Source organism: Giraffa tippelskirchi, chromosome 11 (assembly GCF_054371585.1).
Source record: "Giraffa tippelskirchi isolate mGirTip1 chromosome 11, T2T-mGirTip1v1.2.pri, whole genome shotgun sequence".
NCBI classification, from domain to species: domain Eukaryota; kingdom Metazoa; phylum Chordata; class Mammalia; order Artiodactyla; family Giraffidae; genus Giraffa; species Giraffa tippelskirchi.
In genome coordinates this window covers 27504973-27523443 of record NC_137285.1, presented here as the reverse complement: position 1 = coordinate 27523443, position 18471 = coordinate 27504973, and the positions used below count along the sequence as shown (strand labels likewise).

At 52.8% G+C, this 18471-nt stretch overlaps 1 protein-coding gene across 17 annotated transcripts; it reads right to left on the bottom strand.

Moving 5' to 3' along the window:
* Positions 1–1987: 1987 nt before the first annotated feature.
* On the bottom strand, positions 1988–17912 carry ANHX (anomalous homeobox). Of its 17 annotated transcripts, none has more exons than XR_014069446.1 (10): positions 17844–17912; positions 16407–16676; positions 14080–14207; positions 11619–11742; positions 10626–10842; positions 10115–10232; positions 8687–8979; positions 5086–5233; positions 2738–2966; positions 1988–2611 (listed from the first exon to the last, which is right to left on the bottom strand). XR_014069446.1 is itself a non-coding variant. In XM_081544464.1 (10 exons), exons 2-10 carry the CDS (start codon positions 16653–16655, stop codon positions 2525–2527), a joined length of 1452 nt encoding a protein of 483 aa, XP_081400590.1. In that variant the 5' UTR covers positions 16656–16676; positions 17570–17912; the 3' UTR covers positions 1988–2524. The 17 variants fall into 17 exon arrangements, 12 of the variants coding, with proteins under 12 accessions (XP_081400590.1, XP_081400587.1, XP_081400588.1 ...); XR_014069447.1 differs by having other exon boundaries at positions 10115–10235; positions 17869–17912; XR_014069449.1 differs by having other exon boundaries at positions 17869–17912.
* Between the last annotated feature and the right edge of the window lie 559 nt (positions 17913–18471).

Below are 18471 nucleotides of genomic sequence, written 5' to 3'. Positions count from 1 at the left end.
CTCTAGGACTTTCAGGATAGAGCCCAGTGTCTGCAAAGGTGGGAAGGAGAAAAATGCTATGGAGGTCCTCATACAACCTGTTCACCACGGTTCTGTCTCTACTCTGACCAGCCACCACATAGGTACCTCCTTGCTGGGCATCCACGCTCTGCTTGCCACAGGAGACACCCGGACAGGCCCAGAGTTCTGCGTGTTTCCTGGGAAGGTTGAGGGGTGGCACATCCCCTAGCAGCCCAGGGTATTATAAGCCCTGACCCCTAACCCTCAAGTGTGTTCACCAACTGTGCTGCCCTTTTGTGCAGAACTTGGATGAATGAGGGTGAGTGAGTCTAAAGAGTGTGCTTCATGTGGGGACAGCCTGTGTGGATAAGAGTGGGTTAATGATGCGTGTGGAACTCAAGTCATTTACACCAACCACCATGGGGTGAAGCGTAAACCATAAAGTTGAAGAGTGACTCTTGGTGATGGGGTGAACAATGTATGGGCATGTGGGGGCAAGTTGGTGATGTTTGAGATCCCAGAACTGGGGTAAATGAGAGTAAAGTGCTCATGAATTCTGAGAGTTAGGTAAGCAGATTAGGGAGACTAGTGAATTAGTTATTACAAAGTTTGATAAGAAACAGGATATTTGCATAGCTTCAAAGCACTGCCCCCTAAAATGCTTACACAAAGAGAAAAGGAGTAACTTTATAGTGGAGAAGCTTGGCTGGGAACACCCTAACCAAGTGATGGCGATGAACACCAGCTGCGACAGGGTGAGCAAGATTCACGTGAGGCCCAGAGGATGCAGTAAGCATCACTTCTAGGATATTCCTTCCAAATGCATACCCCAAATTACATGGCCACTTTGGGGGACATTCTGCACAGGAACAGGTTTGTAATTCCCAAGTCAAGGTCCCGGAAGTCCAGGAGAAACCAAGGACTGTCCCAGGCAAGAGGGCATTGAGAAACTTGCTGAGTAAATGCAGCACGTGTTGTGGAGTGGATGTGGATTCTTTCATTCAGGGCATTATTGGGACAACTAACCGGACTTCCTCTGGGTCTAGCAATTAGGACTGACTTCCTGCTTTTGATGGAGGAGCTGTGGACATTCAGAATGCCTTATCTGAAGAGAACACGTAGAAGTATTAGGGGGATAATGGGCATCTGGTTAGTAACTTATTCTCACATGGTTCAAAGAAAATAGATACCTGTTTCCCATGTGCAACTTTTTCTTAAGTTTTTGACGGTTTCCAAATAAATGTTTTAAAACGGAAAGGCCCTAGTTTTAGGGACGTAGAAGGTGAGCGGCCGTTCAAGTTGCACATGTCACTCCTGACACTCAGCCCTGCGGTTCTGAGGATGAAGATGGGATGGGATGGGGCTACGGGGGAAGCAGTGAACCTGGGGGCCCTTGGGCTGTGGGGGCTGAACACAGGCAGTCTCAGCTGAGAAGTCCCCTCCAGGGAAGCCCCCAGGGTCTCTTCAAGTGTCCTGGGTTCTCAGCTGCTCCCCACTTCACGCCACCTTCCAGCAATCTGGAAGTGCCTCTTTAGTCCTCTGCTTCCCCCACTATTCTGTGAGCCCTGAGGGCACAAACCTGGCTCTATTCCCCACTGTATTACCTCTGTCAACCAACACGATGGGGAGGCGAGGGTGGGTCAAGGGCCCATTCCTGGAGGTGACAGTCCTAGGTGTCAAAGTCCCCATTCAAGCGTGTCATGGGAGGACCAGGAGCAGCAGCCAGCCCAGCCCTGGGGCCTGTGCTTCCCTGCCCACTGCTTCCATCACTGGGGCAATTTCTCGTTCCCAGGGCACAACACCAGGTGAGAGGCAGAGGGCAGAGATGCCCATGTGACACCGCTGATAAAACAGAGCCATTGGAAAGGATCTGAATGTCCATCACCAGGGTCCTGATGCATGGATTAGTTCCCTCACACTGTGAAATGTGGGCCCGGCCTAAGAGAGGCAGGTGTCCAGGACAGTTAAGTGAATGAAGGGCAGGGAGTCAGAACATTAAACTTTAATTGAACAGAACATTTTCTGGGCAAACACATTGAATCACAACCCTGGGCAAGGCACCCCCCAGCCTGGCAGGCTCTCCCACAGTGCACATGCTTCTGTGCAAACCCCAGACTCAGAAATGTCAGAGGTTGCCCACACCTCACTCACCATATCTACTGGGAGGAGAAGTCTGGCCTTGTCACAGGACAGGTGGGAGGCCCAAAGGGCAATATCCCCTCTGAGAAAGGCCTTCACTGCCCGGAACCCTGCCCGGAACCCACCCCAGAACCTGACTGCAATCTGCTGCTGCCTGCATAGAACAGGCCCACCTTTGACTTCTGACTTCAGGAATACTTCTCAGATGCTTCTTCCAATACAGGAAGTTGACAACCAAACTATTCAAACAGGGAATGGGGGGCTCAGCAGAACCCCCAGGGAACTCTGGGGACCTCCTTCTTCAGTAGGGATAAAGCTGTTACTCGAGTTGCTGAATGTCCACAGCTGCTCCCCTGGAGCATTGGCCAGGCTCCCAAAGGGCAGCTCAGTCCAGGCTCCCCCCTGAAAGCTCCAGGAGCATCCTGGCTCCCCAGAAGGCGTCGCTGGAAGTCTGCCCATCAGACCACTGCACCTGGGAAGCCAACACAGTGTCACATACGGAGACGCCCTCTGCCGGCTCTGCCCTCCCACTTGTCACTCCCAACCCTGGGACTCACCCCTCTGGACTCAGGAGGAAACCCTGCCCCAGGACACTTGCCTCCCAGCTCCCCTTCCATTGAAGTCCGGCCTCCAGACGTTCCTGGCTCATGTTCAGCTCTGACCATTTTATTCACTCTGAAGTCCCAAGCTGGGGACCCAGGAGTCAGGAAGGAAGCCCGCGGTGCTTGTAGGAGGGTCTCACCTGGCTGGAGGGAGGGGGCTGGCTCAGCTCCACGGCAGACATGGGGCCAGGGAAGCCTGGTGGGGCCGGAGTCAGGTCTGAGGGGCTGGAAAAGGGACAGTGTCAGGACAGGCCCTATTTGAGGGTCACGCTGTCCCCCGTGAGCCGCATACTTGGAGAGCTTTCTACCTGTCAGAAGCCCTTCCAGGTGACAGACTCTCTGGGAACAGCCTCCTCCTGCAAGGCACTCAGGTGTGCAGGATGCTGGAGGGGCCTCAGGACACCTCAAGTAGGTGGCTCAGGTAGTCAGGGAGCAAGCACATCAGGGCAAGCTCACAGAAGAGGGGGTGATGAGCAGAGATGTAAAGGAAGAGAAGGTCACAAAGGGACAGGCCTGAGACATGAAGGAGTCAAAAGGTCCTTAGAACCAAACCAAGGAGAGCAGCAGGGGGAGCAGGGCAGGAGACATGTGCAGCCACTCGAGACAAGTCATGCAAGTCAAACCACATCCACCCTGTGACCTGGTCACCCCACTGCTAGGTGTATACACCCCAGAGACACGAAGGCAAATGTGCAGGCCACTATGTGTGTGGCAAGGCTGACAGCAGCCCCAAACCAGGAGCTCCCAAATGCCTCTAGCAGGTGATGTCAATCTGCACCAAGACTAGGACTCAGCAAGAAAGAGGAAGGGATGCTGATACACACAGGAGGAGGAGTGTTGATACACACAGGAGGAAGAGGTGCTGATACACACAGGAGGAAGGGTGTTGATACACACAGGAGGAAGGGTGTTGATACACACAGGAGGAAGGGTGTTGATACACACAGGAGGAAGAGGTGCTGATATACACAGGAGGAAGGGTGTTGATACACACAGAAGGAAGGGTGTTGATACACACAGGAGGAAGAGGTGCTGATATACACAGGAGGAAGGGTGTTGATACACACAGGAGGAAGGGTGTTGATACACACAGGAGGAAGGTTGTTGATACACACAGGAGGAAGGGTGTTGATACACACAGGAGAAGGGATGCTGATACACATAGGAAGAAGGGGTATTATACACACAGGAGGAAAGGGTGTTGATACACACAATAGGAAGGGTGTTGATACACACAGGAGGAAGGGGGTGCTGATACACACAAGAGGAAAGGTGTTGATACATACAGCAGCAGGGGCAGGTCTCAAGCAGTCAGGCTGAGTCAAGGAAGCCATATCAAAAAAAAGGCAGATGCAGTATGATTTCACTTATATGATATTCTAGAAAATGCAGCTAAAGAAAGCAGATCCTTGGTCCTGGGGTGGTGGGGGTGAGGGGTGGAGGCAGATGGAAACAGCCCTGTGGCCCATGACCTAAAGCATAGTTATGGTTTGTGATGAACACATAAGTCACACTCAGAAAGCTGTCATTTGTACCATCTAAACATGCTGGCTTACTTTATGCCAATTACACAGCAAAGCTGTTTTTAAACAAGGAATCAAGGTTATCAGATCAGAACAAGATGAGCTGGAGCATCGGAGTCCACGGGTGAGAAAACCAGTGGAGAAGCCAAGCAGCCCCGAGGGGGCCCTGTGGCTGCTCCACTCCATACAGCTTCTGCTCATAAACCCACATCAGCTGGCTGTTTCCACAAGCAAAGCCTGTTTCCTCAGGAGGCTGCTCCCCTCCTCTCACATGTCCCCCAGTAATTCTGCCCTCACTGGACACCTGATCTTCAGCTCCTAGATTTGGGAGACCCCAAACCCTGAGGACCCTGTCCTGTGACTCTCTATCATAGGTTCCCCCTCCATCAAAGGCCCAACACTCTCCTCCTGTGAAATCTGAACCACTGTCACACCCCCATGCCACAGTCTGCAGCACATCACCTATTCACAGCCCTCCCAAGCTCCTTTAAAATTATAATTTGGAATATAAAAGCAGGCTCTTGATGCTGTCCAGAAACTGAAACAATCTTTGTTTGCCTGAAAGAGGCTGCTGGAGCCCAGGGAGACCTCTGGGGAAGCACCATTCACATGCCTGTATCTGCTCCTGTGCTTCCAGGTGTCCTCTTGTCTGAGGGAAAAACTATATGATCATGCAGGATAGGGGAAATGTTGAGGTTTCCAGAAACCCATAAGGAAAGGACCTTATCTGCCCCGTGGGAGCTGGTGAGTCTCCCGACCAGGCACCACCCCATGCGTGGCCCATAGGAAGTGTCACCCGAGCCCGGTGGCTCTGCACTTACCTCTGGGTGAGGATGAAATTGGGAGCCTGTGCCGGGGGCTGGGTCTCCAAGAGGCTGCCCGCCTGTTGTTCTGCTTGGCTACCGCGGGAACCCGGATCCTCCTCCGGGTATGTGCCCTGGGGGTTGATGCTGGGAGGGTCAGCGAATCCTGCAGGGGAGGAAACCCCACAACCCAGAGCTGGGAGACGGGAGCACAGTCTACGTGCAGCCCAACACAGATGTCCGCAGAGAGGCAGCGTCCTGTCTGCCAGACCCCAGCCTCAGTTCCACATTGAGGAGAGAGAAGCCACTTCTGTTAATCTCAGTGGCTTTCTCAGGCTTCCAGAGACCAAAACAATGTCAAATTTCACTGGCTTCAAGTTTTTGTCATTCTAGACCTCATGCCAGCCCAACAAAGACTCAGCATCCAAATCTGTCCACATTCACCACCGCTGTGTGAGGACAGACTCCTCGGTGCCTCCTTGCTTCACCACAGGCTGAGCCCAGGCACCCGCCGCTTCCCTCTCCTTTTTCCTTGGGTTTCACCTTGACTTCATGGCAGTGCAAGGTGTTACTCCCTTGCCCCACCCTTTCTCTTTACTTAAAATGTTGTAGAAAATCTCTCAGGGTGCCTTTCACTCTAAAAAGGAAAGCCAAATGGACTTGATCAGTTCCGGGTTGACATTTAGGAGCAAAGTAAGCTAAGAAGGAAGGTCCATTTGTGCCCTAAGTCCTTCCAGGCAATAAAACTAGCAACCGTCCTGATCTCAGACCCCAAACAACGGTCTTCCCTCCTGTCTGCCCGAGCAACCATCTAATCTGTCAGCTGCTCAGATCAGCCAAACCGTTTGGTGTATGACTACCTCCAACCCCGCTGTGTCTTCTTCCCACAGAACTTCAAAGATACTCTGAGGTCCACGAAATATGGTTAAGTGCAAATTTGAACATTTCAATTCACACAGAATAGATCAATGGGTTATAGCTTCTTCCTCCAAGAGTAAGGGAAATAAAAAGCTCAAAGCCTAGAACAAAGGGAGTGTCATGGGAAGGGCAATTAGCAGGTGGGAGGTGTCCATGTTCGGCAGATGCAGGGCACACGTCCAATGCCATGGTGGTGGGTGGGGTGTCTGAAGGGAAGCCAGGGCATAAGCAGGGGTCAAGGACCCTGAGGCGTTTGCAGAGAGGGAAGGAAAGTGAGGTGCTCAGGTGGTCAGCAGGGAGCTCACCAATTCCCAGAGAACATCAACCCTCACATATGCTTGACATGGTGTGAAGACCAGCTCCCCTCTTCCCAGTATAAGGTTGGCCACTGCCTGTCCTGACTCCAGCTTTGTTAGCACACACGGACAGAAAAAGGTCTCTGAAATGAAAGACCAATCCGTTCAGACAGAAACACTGCCTCGGAGAAATAAGTGTCCAAGCTCTTCCATTTTCAGGCCCCACCTCTTCCTGTTTCCAAGGAAGGACCTGAATCCACCATCCTAACATTTCCTCCTTCAGGCAACAAAGCATATTTTCTGAAGCTTGTAAGCAGGATACGCAGAGAGGTATAGATATTGCATCTATAAAAAGTAACACAATCTATGAAGAAAGGATAATCAGAATTAAGAAAAGAGAGCTTGGAGTTCTCTTAAAATACATAACTGTCATAATATCAGAAGATAGGACTTCCCTGGTGGTCTGGTGGTTAAGAATCCGCCTGCCAATGCAGGAGACATGGGTTTGATTCCTGGTCCGGGAATTTTCCACATGCCAACAAAACCCATGAGTCACAACTACTGCATCCCACGTGCGCCTATGGCCCATGCTCTGCAACAAGAGAAGCCACCGCAATGAGAAGCCTATGCACTGCAACTAGAGAGTAGCGCCTGGTTACTACAACAAGAGAAAGCCTGCACACAGCAACCAAGACCCAGTACAGCAAAAGTAAGTAAATGGTTTTTTTTAAGAAAATCAGAAGATAGAGTTTAAGACAAAAGCACATACAATAAAAAGCAACTTTTTAAAGGTAAGGACTTTGGGAAATTGGCCCAGGATTTCCGACATCCAAATAACATTTGTGCTGTAAAGAGAGAACTGGAAGGAGGAATTCATCAGGAAGCTATCAAAGAATATTATAGAAAATGCCTGGAGTTTAAAGAAGACCTTGCTCTCTCTTTAAATTGAAAGGCTTAACAACAAAGTAATTTTAAAAGACTCACACCTAGGACCATCACTGTGAAATCTCAGAACACCAAGACTTAAAAAATAAAAAAACTTCAAGAAAGGAAAAATACGTAAAACATGTAAAAATCAGAATGACATCTGACTTAAAATGACAACACTGGATGCTGTAATGATACGTTGCTTTCAAACTTCTAAGGGAAAAAAAGTGTTTTGAACTCAGAATTCTGTCCCTGACAAATTGTTAATCAAGCATGAGGGAAGATTAAAGACAATTTCAGAATGCAAGGAATCAGAAAATTTACCTCGTAGTCACCCTTTCTTGTAAAGTTAAAGACATTCTCTAACATAACAAGAGTCAAGAAAGAAAGAACAAGACTTGCAATTAAGCAAACACTGAAGTGGAATTTCCCTGTTAGTCCAATGGTTAAGATTTCACCTTCCAACGCAGGGGACATGGGTTTGATCCCTGATCGGGGAACTAAGATCCAACACGGAAGCAAACCCAGGAGCTCTCAGGATGATGGCTCCATTCCAGGTCTAGGGAGATGGCACTTGGATGGGGACAGCGAGAAGGAGGCTCCCAGCAAAAAGTCTTCAGAGGTGATGCTTGAAACATTGGAAGAAGCTAAGGATGTGATAAAAGCAGACAATATAAGAAAAACAAAGGGCAATGAGAAACTATAATAAGACATATATATATAACCTTAGAAGAGGGCTTCCCAGGTGGTGCTCGTGGTAAAGACTGTCAATGCTGGTAGACATAAGAGATGTGGGTTTGATCCCTGGGTCAGGAAGATCCCCTGGAGGAGGGCACGGCAACCCACTCCAGTATTCTTGCCTGGGAAATTTCAAGGATGGGGGAGATTGGCGGGCTACAGTCCATAGGGTCGCAAAGAGTCGGACACTACTGAAGCAACTTAGCATGCATGCATAACCACAGAAGACTAAGAAATTTAGGTGACGGGCTGAATTCAGTGCCAATATCCTCCTTATATGCTTGGATGTCATAAGATGCTATCATGTTTGGTGCACAAAATATATTACCTGAACACATACTTGTGAAGAGTACGTATAGCTACAATTACAACTAAGAAACCAGGACAAGAGGGTAGAAGTCCAAGCAGCTCAGCCCTCCTCTGTGCTAGCAGACATGGGCAAGCTAGTCACAGCAACTGGATGCAAGGCTGGCAGCCATTCCATTTCATTTCAACTCTTTCCTCATTATCCTATTTTTTAAGTCACGTACCCATTTTACTTTGAAAACAAAAATAAATGAAAAAAAATCCAGCTATTCGTGGGAAGAGTCTGTTCCAACCACACTGATTTGTGGGTCTAATAAAATACATGGGATTCAAGCAGAAAGTCCTCGCCCCTCAAAATCCTGCCCCTTCAAATGAGATACAAGCTGTCAAAGCATCTGATGTAGAAACACGTGGTCTGTCTAGAGTGGACCCACCTGTGGGGCTGGGCTCCTTGAGGGTGGCGAGGGGCACAGCCAAAGCAGTGTCTGTAGGGCGCATGGTGAGGTCCAGCCCGTGACTGTGGATCAGCTGCCCAGTCTGGAAGGAAACTTCCTTGGAGGATGCCAGTGCGAGAGACATCAGCCATGACTCGGGGGCAGCCAGAGAGGGGTCCAGCATATCGTTGGCAGCAGCCAGAGGACAGAGACCAGGGCCAGAGCAGACAGGGGGCAGAGTGGCAGGATCATGGTTAGGCCCCTCCTGGCGCATCTCACCACCCTGCAGAGACCTGGAGGACACAGGGAACACCACCCCTTGGTGGGCAGAGGCTCCCTCAGGCCGGGGTAGGGGGGCCTGGGAGGACATTCCAGCTCAGTCTGGGAATCTGGGCTCGGATGGCTGTGGGGCCCACCACATTCCCAGTCATGCTGCCTTCACCATCCTCCCTGGGGCTACAAGAGTAAAAAATATTACTGCTAGAAATCTAAGATACATTAGTAGTTTATTTACAAGTGCTTTCAATGAAGCATTGTTCTGCAGTACTGAAAGCTGAAAATGATTAGGAACAACCTAACAGTTGAGTGACTACATGAAGGTGGATCTTAAAGGACTATTAAGCAGAAGTTAATAATTCAAAGAATATTCCACAAATGCTCACTGTGTCTCAGATGGCGCTCCTGGGCTTTTGTTAACTACCCCCCACCTCTATAATCTGTGTGACCACCTGCATGGCAGGGCTTATCACTGTTCCCATTTCACAGATGAGAAAAGTGAGACACCAAGAGGTCATGGGAACTTGCCTAAGGCCACATGGCTGGGTAGTGCTGCCCTGAATATGAGGTGCCAGCCCAGGTAATGTCATGAGAGATGCTCATAACACAAGGGTAACAGGGAAAAGTGGGCACAGCTTGATAGTTTATACTGCATGGACATGACCCCTCACTCAGACTCAGTCCCCCTGCTGGCCAGCACTCCTGCTGGCTCACAGCTGTCTGTGCAGTGTCACAGGAGCAGCAAGGTAAGGTGAGACACTGCCTGGGCTGTGGGAGGAACTGACTAACTTAGTGGTTACTGATTAGAGATATACCAACCACACCAAATGCTAGAGATAAACAAACCACGAGAACAGCCATTTGCCTTTAGGAGATAGGTCTGCATGTTTTTCTGTTTCCCCATTCTCCAAAATTTACATCAAGTCAGGCTGTGAGTCAGGCTCCAGGAAGCAAGTGCGCTGTACATGACGTGGATTCCTTGCCAGTGGCTCCCCCTCCTACCTGGGGTCACAGCTGTCTCTGCCCTCAGCCATCACAGACCTGGTCCCAGGGTCTGGCTGGCATTCCAATGCCCACTCCAATCCTGGTTTCCCAACGAGGGTGGGAAACTGAACAGGGAGACAGTCCCCTGGCCTATGTGGGTGGCAGTACCTGAGAGCCAGTGACTTGGGCATAGTCTCGTCTCCAGAGAAGTCTGGGGTCAGGGCCAGCGGCTCCCACGGCCCTTGAGTGGTCTCCAGGGTCTGTAGAGGTCCACTTTCCTCAGGTCCTGCTAAAATCCAATCAGACGGGAGGGGAGGCTGGGTGATGCTTGGAGTCCCAGCCTCCTTCCCAGCAGATTGAGAGCAGTCACACTGGTTGCCTGGTTCTCTGTTTGATCCTTGATCTGTCTTTGGTCTGAACTGAAACCCACGATTAGGAACCCAGGCCACCCCAATTCTGGTGCTTGGCTCACCTCCCCCTGACTCCTGGGCCTGACCTCACAGTAATCTCTCAATGCAAAATGCTGCTGCAGCCCCACCTGGGCCACCCTGGGTCCAACCTGACCCTTAGCATCAGTAATCTCGCTTCCCACAGGGTGAGGTGCTGAACATGCAGACTGGGGCTGGAGGAGGGGGCCTGGCTGGCCCTGGACACAGGTTTTGTCAGAGGGGCCACTCACTTGACCACTGAGGCCTGTCCACAAGCCCAGAGGTAAGGTGAGGGTGGCCTGTTGGCTGCGGGGGGAGGTGTTGACTCGCCTCCCCTGACGTGAGGTCTTCTGCTGAGTCTGGGGCTGGTGCCGCACGCTGCATCAGGGCCCTCTGGCGCCGCCGGTAATTGGCAAACCAGTTGTAGACTTGCTCTGTGGTCAGGCGCGTCTCAGAGGCCAAGTCCTCCTGCCCCAAAACAACCCGCCGCTAGCCCAACCCACTCCCAGGCCGTGAGGCCGGGGCACCAAGGGGGCAAGCCACCACCCAGCCGACAGCCACTCACAGCCAGGAGGGCTCCGAGTGGCTGGCAAATCAGATCCTCCCGAGGTGCCAGCCAACCACTGACCCTCTACCCGCCCATGCCAGAGTGTATCGACCACGATCAACTCTGCGACCAGGCACCTGTCCTTCCTCAGAAGCCAGATGCAAACTGGCACTACCAGCCACAGCTCCCTGCTCTGGGGGAGCCCAGCTGACTGGACGCAGGGAGGAGGGAGCAAGCCAGCTTTCTGAGAAGCAGGATCTGAGGGGCAGACTCTTGCCCTCTCCACCTGCTCCTGGAGGGTGCCCCCTTCTACCCCTCCTGCTGGAGCCCTGGCCTCAGCGAGTGCTCAGTGAATGTCTCCTGAAGTCACGCCAGCTGATGGGGTATTAAGATGCCTGTGATGAAACTCACTCCCCAACCTGTGCAGGGTAGACACGCAAGGGCTGTCGGCCAAAGGGCACCATCCCCAAGGGAGCTCAGGGAGGTCAGAGCCCACCACCACCCTGGCAGATAGGCCACTAGGGAGGGTGTGGGTCTACCCCCTAAGATGGTAATGTCACCTAAGGGTGGCAGGCCCCCAAGGGTGTTAGTCCCCCACCTAACAGTGGGGGTGAACCACCTAAGGGTGGGCGTCCCCTAAGGACAGGGAGTGTTGGCGAACGGGAGGGTGCCTGGCCACACTCGCATCTGCTCTTACCCGCTCGGCCTTGCTGGGGTTGGTGCTCACGCCTGAGGCAAAGTCTTGCAGCTTCTGGCGAACTTCTCTGGGGAAGTTCCGGCTCTTGAGGCCGTCGGGGCAGAGGGAGGCGGGCGGTGGGTTCCTAGAGGAGGACACTGAGGAGGTGGTAACAGACCCCTGCTCCTCTGGATGCACCTGTTGTGTCCCCCCCCTGTACTCTTATCCTTTCGCCAGCCACCCTCCTCCCCACCATGGGGTGCAGGCCCTGAATCCAAGCCCTGAGCAGGGAGGGGCCTGGTGGTGCCTGTGCCCACGTTCCACACTCTCATCAGGGTTCCCAGCACCCCTCACTGACCAGTGGCCCTGACTGCTGAAGCTAGATGATGAAGATATTGAGGTGAGTTATGCTATCCACTTTATTGATGGTATAATGGAATTTTTTGCAAAAGAAAAAATGACAGGGGGCTTCCCTGGTGGCTCAGTGGTAAAGAATCTGCCTGCCAATTCAGGAGATGGGTTTGATCCCTGGTCTGGGAAGAACGCACATTCCACAGAGCAACCTAGCTCATGCACCACAACTACTGAGCCTATGCTCTAGAGCCTGGGAGCCACAACTACTGAGGCCCACGCACCCTAAAGTCCATGCTCTGCAACAAGAGAGGCCACAATGAGAAGCCTGAAAAACACAACCAGAGAGTAGCCCCCATTCACTACAACTAAGGCTTCCTTGATAGTTCAGTTGGTAAGGCATCCACCTGCAATGCAGGAGACCCTGGTTTGATTCCTAGATCGGGAAGTTCCCCTGGAGGAGGGATAAGCCACCCACTCCAGTATTCTTCGGCTTCCCTCGTGGCTCAGCTGGTAAAGAATCCGCCTGCAATGCAGGAGACCTATGTTAGATCCCTAGGTTGAGAAGATCCCCCGGAGAAGGGAATGGCTATCCACTGCAGTATTCTGGCCTGGAGAACTCCATGGACTGTATAGCCCATGGAGTCACAAGGAGTTGGGCATGACTGAGCGACTTTCACTGCAACTAAAGAAAAGCCCGCACAGCAACGAAGACCCAGCAGAGCCAAAAATAAATAATTTTTTAAAAAAATGACATATAAGTGAACAACACCGGTTTTCTACAATATTCGCTATCCAAATACCAATTGAAAAATCCCCATGAATGTCGAGAACATACCCCATACATCCCAGTGAAGCTCAGTTTCCCACTTCTCACATCTTCTCCCAGCCTGTCTTGCCCATCCCAGTGAGAGACCACGTGTCAGCCAATCGGGCCAAGAGCCTGGGTTTATTATCTTACCTTCTCCAATACATTCAACCTATCAGCAAATCCTCCTGAGTCCATCCTAACACAACCCATTCTCCAGTCACGGCCTCTCCCAGAACCTCCAAGCACCTCCTGCCTCTGCTCCCACACTGACCACCAGCTATAATGTGTATCACCCCTCCTCGTGCCCAGAGAGCACTGTCCCTGTGCTCAGGCCTCACTCAAGTTCTGTGGCCCTGTGCTGCAGTCCCCACCATAACAAAGGACCACCGAGCCACAGCCCTCTACTGAGCTTGTCCTATCTGGCATTCCTTGCTCTGAATTAGGGGATCTGCTTTGTTTCCCAGTCTCCTGTCCATCATCCACACCCAAGCACAGCTCCAGGACAGCCCCAGGGGCCTCTTCACAAACATGGCATGCTGCTCCCCAAGTCACTTTGCTGAACCACCTTCAGGGAGGCCCTAAAAACCTATAGGGAGGGGACTGACGGCAACCCTTGACAACCTCAAGGCTGATTAACTTCTGGGCTTTGAGGACGTATCTGGTGGGCACTGTGAGAAAAATTCTGTCTGATCCAAAAGGAATCCATCCATCTCTTCCTCCATCAACCAGACCCTTGGCTCAGCAACTCCTGTCACTTGGGCTTTCAGGAGCTCAGAGCAAGACCTGCAGCCCCTTCTGGCCGGTGGGGAACACCCAAATAAGGAACAAAGTCTCTGCAGCCTCAACGTCTGAGCTGGAATCCTGCCTTTGCGTCTCTCTAGTGTGTAACCAGGTGAGTCCCTCATTTGTCTGTGCCTCGGTGTCCTCATACATGAATGGTGATGATAGTGATGGTTGTAACTGGTAGTCGTAATGTTTACTGAGTGCTGATTATGGTCATGGTGGTGATTGTTATTAACATCTGTTCAGCAGCTATCATGTGCCAGACTGTCTTCTAACCAGGGGTCCCCATGTCCAATGACCTGGGATCTAATGTCTGATGATCTGAGGTGAAGCTGATGTAATAATAATAGAAATAAAGTGCACAATAACTGTAATAAACTTGAATCATCCCGAAACCATCCCCCTTGCCCCTGCACATGCACTGACTTCATTGTTTCATCTCACCTCCCTCCCTCTACTTCACCTCAGCCCTTCTATGGTTCTGGAAGGCAAATCCCTCATGAGCCCCCGGGAATAAGCACCAAGACCAGCGCATACCTCTTCCTGCACCGGAACTTCTGCACCGGCGTCAGCGTGGACACGCCGAGCCTCTTCATGGCCAGACAGTAGTGGATGTCATTCCAGAGCTGCACCAGCTTGGGGCTGCCGCCCGGCACCTGGCACCCCTGTGGACAAGAGCCTCCTGAGACCCGCACCCTCCCCTGCTCTGGAGCCCGGATGTCCACTTGCCTGAGCCCTAAGACCAACCACCCACTGGTGCTTAATGGTGAGGGCATGAGCTTCATGGCTGGGCTCCAGTCCCCACCAGGCTTGCAGGGAGCCCCCGGCGGGGCACAGGTGAGGGGCAGGCAAGGGGAAGGCCACCTCTGGGCTATGGCCACAGCATACAGGAGGCAGAGTTGCGCTAAGAACCACATGAAAGATCAGGTTTGAGGGGCCTGAGGTGTGACCCCCGTCTTGTATGAGAGGCCTTTCCCACCAGCTGGGTGGGTCCCTGGGTCTCAGAGAGCACATTCTGAGCTGAAGGGGATGAAGGGGTCCTGGTCACGCCACTGATGGCTCCCCGACCCAGTGGGACGTGGTCATGTAACCAGGCTTTTGAGATGGCCAAGGATGCTGAGGACAGGCCTCGCCTAGACACAGCCCCTGTGCTTTAACCCCAGTGTTCTCAGGACCATTTTGTGAGGGAGGTGCTGAGAATCATTAAGCTTTCTCTCCACAGCAACGGAAAAGCCCATTTTGCTGGGTCAAAGCCTGCAGTCTCCTGCCAGGATAAAGCAGCAGACCCAGGGCACAACCTATGGGCAGGGAAACCACCTGGGGCCTCCCCACCTGCAGGAGTGGCCCTTGGCAGGAAATGCCCTTTTCTGAGGTGGTGGCCCCACGGCTTCTCTCAGGTCTCAGAACACATTACTTTCTCAGAGGCATTTCTAGACAATCCCGAGTGAGTTACAGTCCCTCTCCTGGGAGTTTTTCATCACATTTCATCCTTGATTGCCTACACAGCAGCTATGACAACTCTGTGTGTTCATCCATTTCATCTGACATCGCTGGAAATCTGAGTTCTCTTATGTTTCACGTGTTGGGGATCCTTTAGTGAGCAGAACTGATGCACGCCCTGCTTCTGGGGCCTGCAGTGCAGGAGGAGAGGCAGACAAAACACAGGTTGAAAAATAAACAGATTTCTACTTATGAGCTGAGGAAGGAGACATAGAGGGGGATGAGGGCTCCTTTATATCCTTGACAATAAAGGAGGCACTAGCTGTACAGGGTGACATTTAAAGCAGAAACCAGACATGTAGGAAAGCTCCAGCCACACAGAATGGGGCTCCAGCCTCTGGCAGAGGAAATGACACCTGCAAAATTCAAAAGAAGAGGCTCTCAGGAATTTCAGAAACAGCAAGAAAGCCAGCATGACAACAGGGGGGCAGGAGGGGTCCAAAGACTGGAGAGCAAGCCAGCACTGACGGCAGGCTCTGGGGCCACCGCCTCAGCACACACCATGGTCCCATCTGCAGTTTTAAAACTCCCTCTGGCTGCTAGGTGAGGAACAGATCGAGGGGGCAGGAGAGAACATGGTGGGTTGCTGGGGCGGGCTGGCGGGGGAGGGAGCCAGATGGATGCTACAGGGCTTGGGGGGGAGGGAGGAGAAATAGAAAGAACTGGAAAGAACTGAGTATCTTGAAAGTAAACACAGCATGAATTATGCATAGATGTACACGCATACATGCATATAGAGTGAAAAAGGGAAACACTGGCCCCCAAATCTCTTATTAAAACCTTTCAAGCCACACATAGTTTGGAATTCAGAACTTCACACCTTTCAGGAAGTAACACAGGCACATACTACAGAATTGCACCACTCCAGTATGATCTGGGGCAGGCAGCATCGTGCAACCAAACATACCAATATCTGGGTAGTAAAATGTACCACAGTAACATTAAGTGGATAAAGACATCAATAGCTTCATGTGGACATAGCTCAGGTTTTCATGCCAAATGACTTGAGGTTTCAAGTGCCACCAGAGGACTGACAAACATACTTGTGACTTCAGAGTTCCTGAATGCAGACCCACAGCTAGGGGATTGAGAGACTGGGTCTGTTTGCTTGTCTCACTAACTGGTATGCCAACTTTCCAAGCCAGGACCACGAAGATTCCAAAACCGGACAGTTTCACCTTCAGTTACCAGGCAAGTTAAAACTTAGTAGAGAGAGAGTGGACTGTCCTAGCTTGGTTTATGGCACCTCTCCACAAGCTCCTGCTGACTCTGGGCATTTCTGTCGTGTTTAGGATGGTGGTGGCCGCTTCCCCTCTCTTCACCACCCCCATCCCCCCAACCCCCATCTCACAGACCAGTTCTACCTCCAGCAGCCGGCAGGCAGCCTGGTGCTGCTCCTGCTGGGCCAGCACACTGGCGCACACCAGGGCCACATCCGCATTGTCCAAGAGGTACAGGCGGAGGTGGCTCTCCAGAATGGCCGTGACCAAGGGCTGCACCTGGGTGGGGTTGTCCTGGAGGTCCCGGCACAGCCTGCCTGCGAGGGTCACTAGCTCCGGCAAGGGCAGGCTGGGGCCCCCGTTTCCCCTCAGCAGTTGCAGGAAGCTCTGCATCGCCAGGCAGATTGGGCCCCTCTGCAAACAAGACGACAAGTCAGGACCATGGCCTGCCCATGCTGATCAGCTGACTGCACATCTATATTCAGCCAAGTCTGCCAGGCCTCTCCTGCCACAGGTACTTGTAATGTGGTGACAAGAGAAGGCAGGGGCATCAGGGACTGGCAGAGTTTCCCATGAGTCCCCACAACAGTCCAGATCCTGGCTGTGTGTTGTGGCTGCAAGAGTCCTCCTCGCTCCTGGAACCTCTGTTCCCTTCATGCCCCTTGCCTACATTATCACCTCTCTGTTTCTCACATTTTAAAACTACAATCTGATTATGTATATATACACCAAACGGAGAGAGCTTCCTTATGGCAATACTTAGTCTGGCAGCACTGCAGAAAGGACCTCTAGTTTCCACTGGGTTCTGCAAAGGACCCGGTGGAAGGAGGAGCTGTAACCACCTCCCCAGCCCCACACTAGTAAGCACTTCCTCAAACATAAGGTCCAGACCTGTGTTCCAACTACCTGAGGGCTATGGAACAGGCTGCTGGCAGCCAAATTAAAGGGTGTGCACTTAGCAGATGCTACCAAACCACTTTCCACACACGCTGTGAGAATCTGAACAGACTTGCCACGCTCCCCGGCAAAGGGTATCACCTGTTTCCAGCTCTTGCCGCCCTGTACCACCTACAGGAACGCGCGAACGCGAAAGGGACGCAGGATGCGCCCTCGTCGCCACTCCCGGACCTCAGCGCCTTGTCACGGGCTCCTGTCTCAGGACCCCACATTTTTTCCCTGCACGGCAGGCAGGAGGTCCGAGACCTCGCATTGTTCGAGGGACCCAGGTTTCCTCTGGGGCCGACTGCCCCATCCCACCCCTACCGGGCTCCAGGAAGGGCAGGAGGGAGGCTAAGGGGCAAACTCACACAAAGAGGATCCTGGAGTTGGGGAAAGAAATGGGTTGGGGAAGGGCACCCGGAACACTGAGGAAACCCGGCTCCGCAGGGATAGACGGCCCTACCGCGCCGGCCTGCGCGGTAGAGGATACCCTCTGCCTGGCTGTGGCCCTGCGCTGCCCCACTTCTCCAGGTGCCCTGCCCCCCGTGGGGGCCAAGAGGCCTCCCTGGCCCCCCCACCAGGACCGTGAACTCAGTCACAGTACCCCATAAACTCCCTCCCGGACGCCCCCCATTAACCCACCTTCATCCAGACGCCCCCAACTCACCCCCTAGCCAGGCGCCGGCTCCCAGCTACCACGCTCAGCACACTAACAGCCGGAGGCGGTTCGGAGGTGAGGTAGCTACAAAGTATCGAGGCCTTGGCCAATCCCTGAGTACCTGGCCAGACGACGCTAGCCTCGCCCTCTCCTCCTAAATCCAGGGGGCCTGGGGATCAGCCTGGGTGCGGGGGAGTTCTAGTGGTTCTGGCAGTTCTTCATGAGCCGAGAGATTCTCGAGGGTCCATGGGATTGGGGGGCAGGGGGCTGCACGGAAGCCAAGACCTTGGGGGGCTGGCATCGGAGGCTCCAACTAGCCTGGCCCTTAGGCCCCAGAGCAGCAGGGCTGGGTTGGAGAAGAGGGTGTCACGACCCCCAACCCCTGCAGCAGGAGGAAGCTGTGACCCTGGGCTGACCCCAAGCAACCCCTGAGGCTCTGCGGAGCCAAAGCCCCGCTGAGGGGTCGCAGCCAGTGGGGCAGACACTCCCCGCCTCCCCCTCGTGCCCAGAGGGATCCGCACCCCACAGCCTGGGCCGCCCGGGAGGCCTTCAAGGAGCCCAGATCGTAGGGGAGGCCCCTGTAGATCCCACCTCCTGTGATCCTCGGGGTGC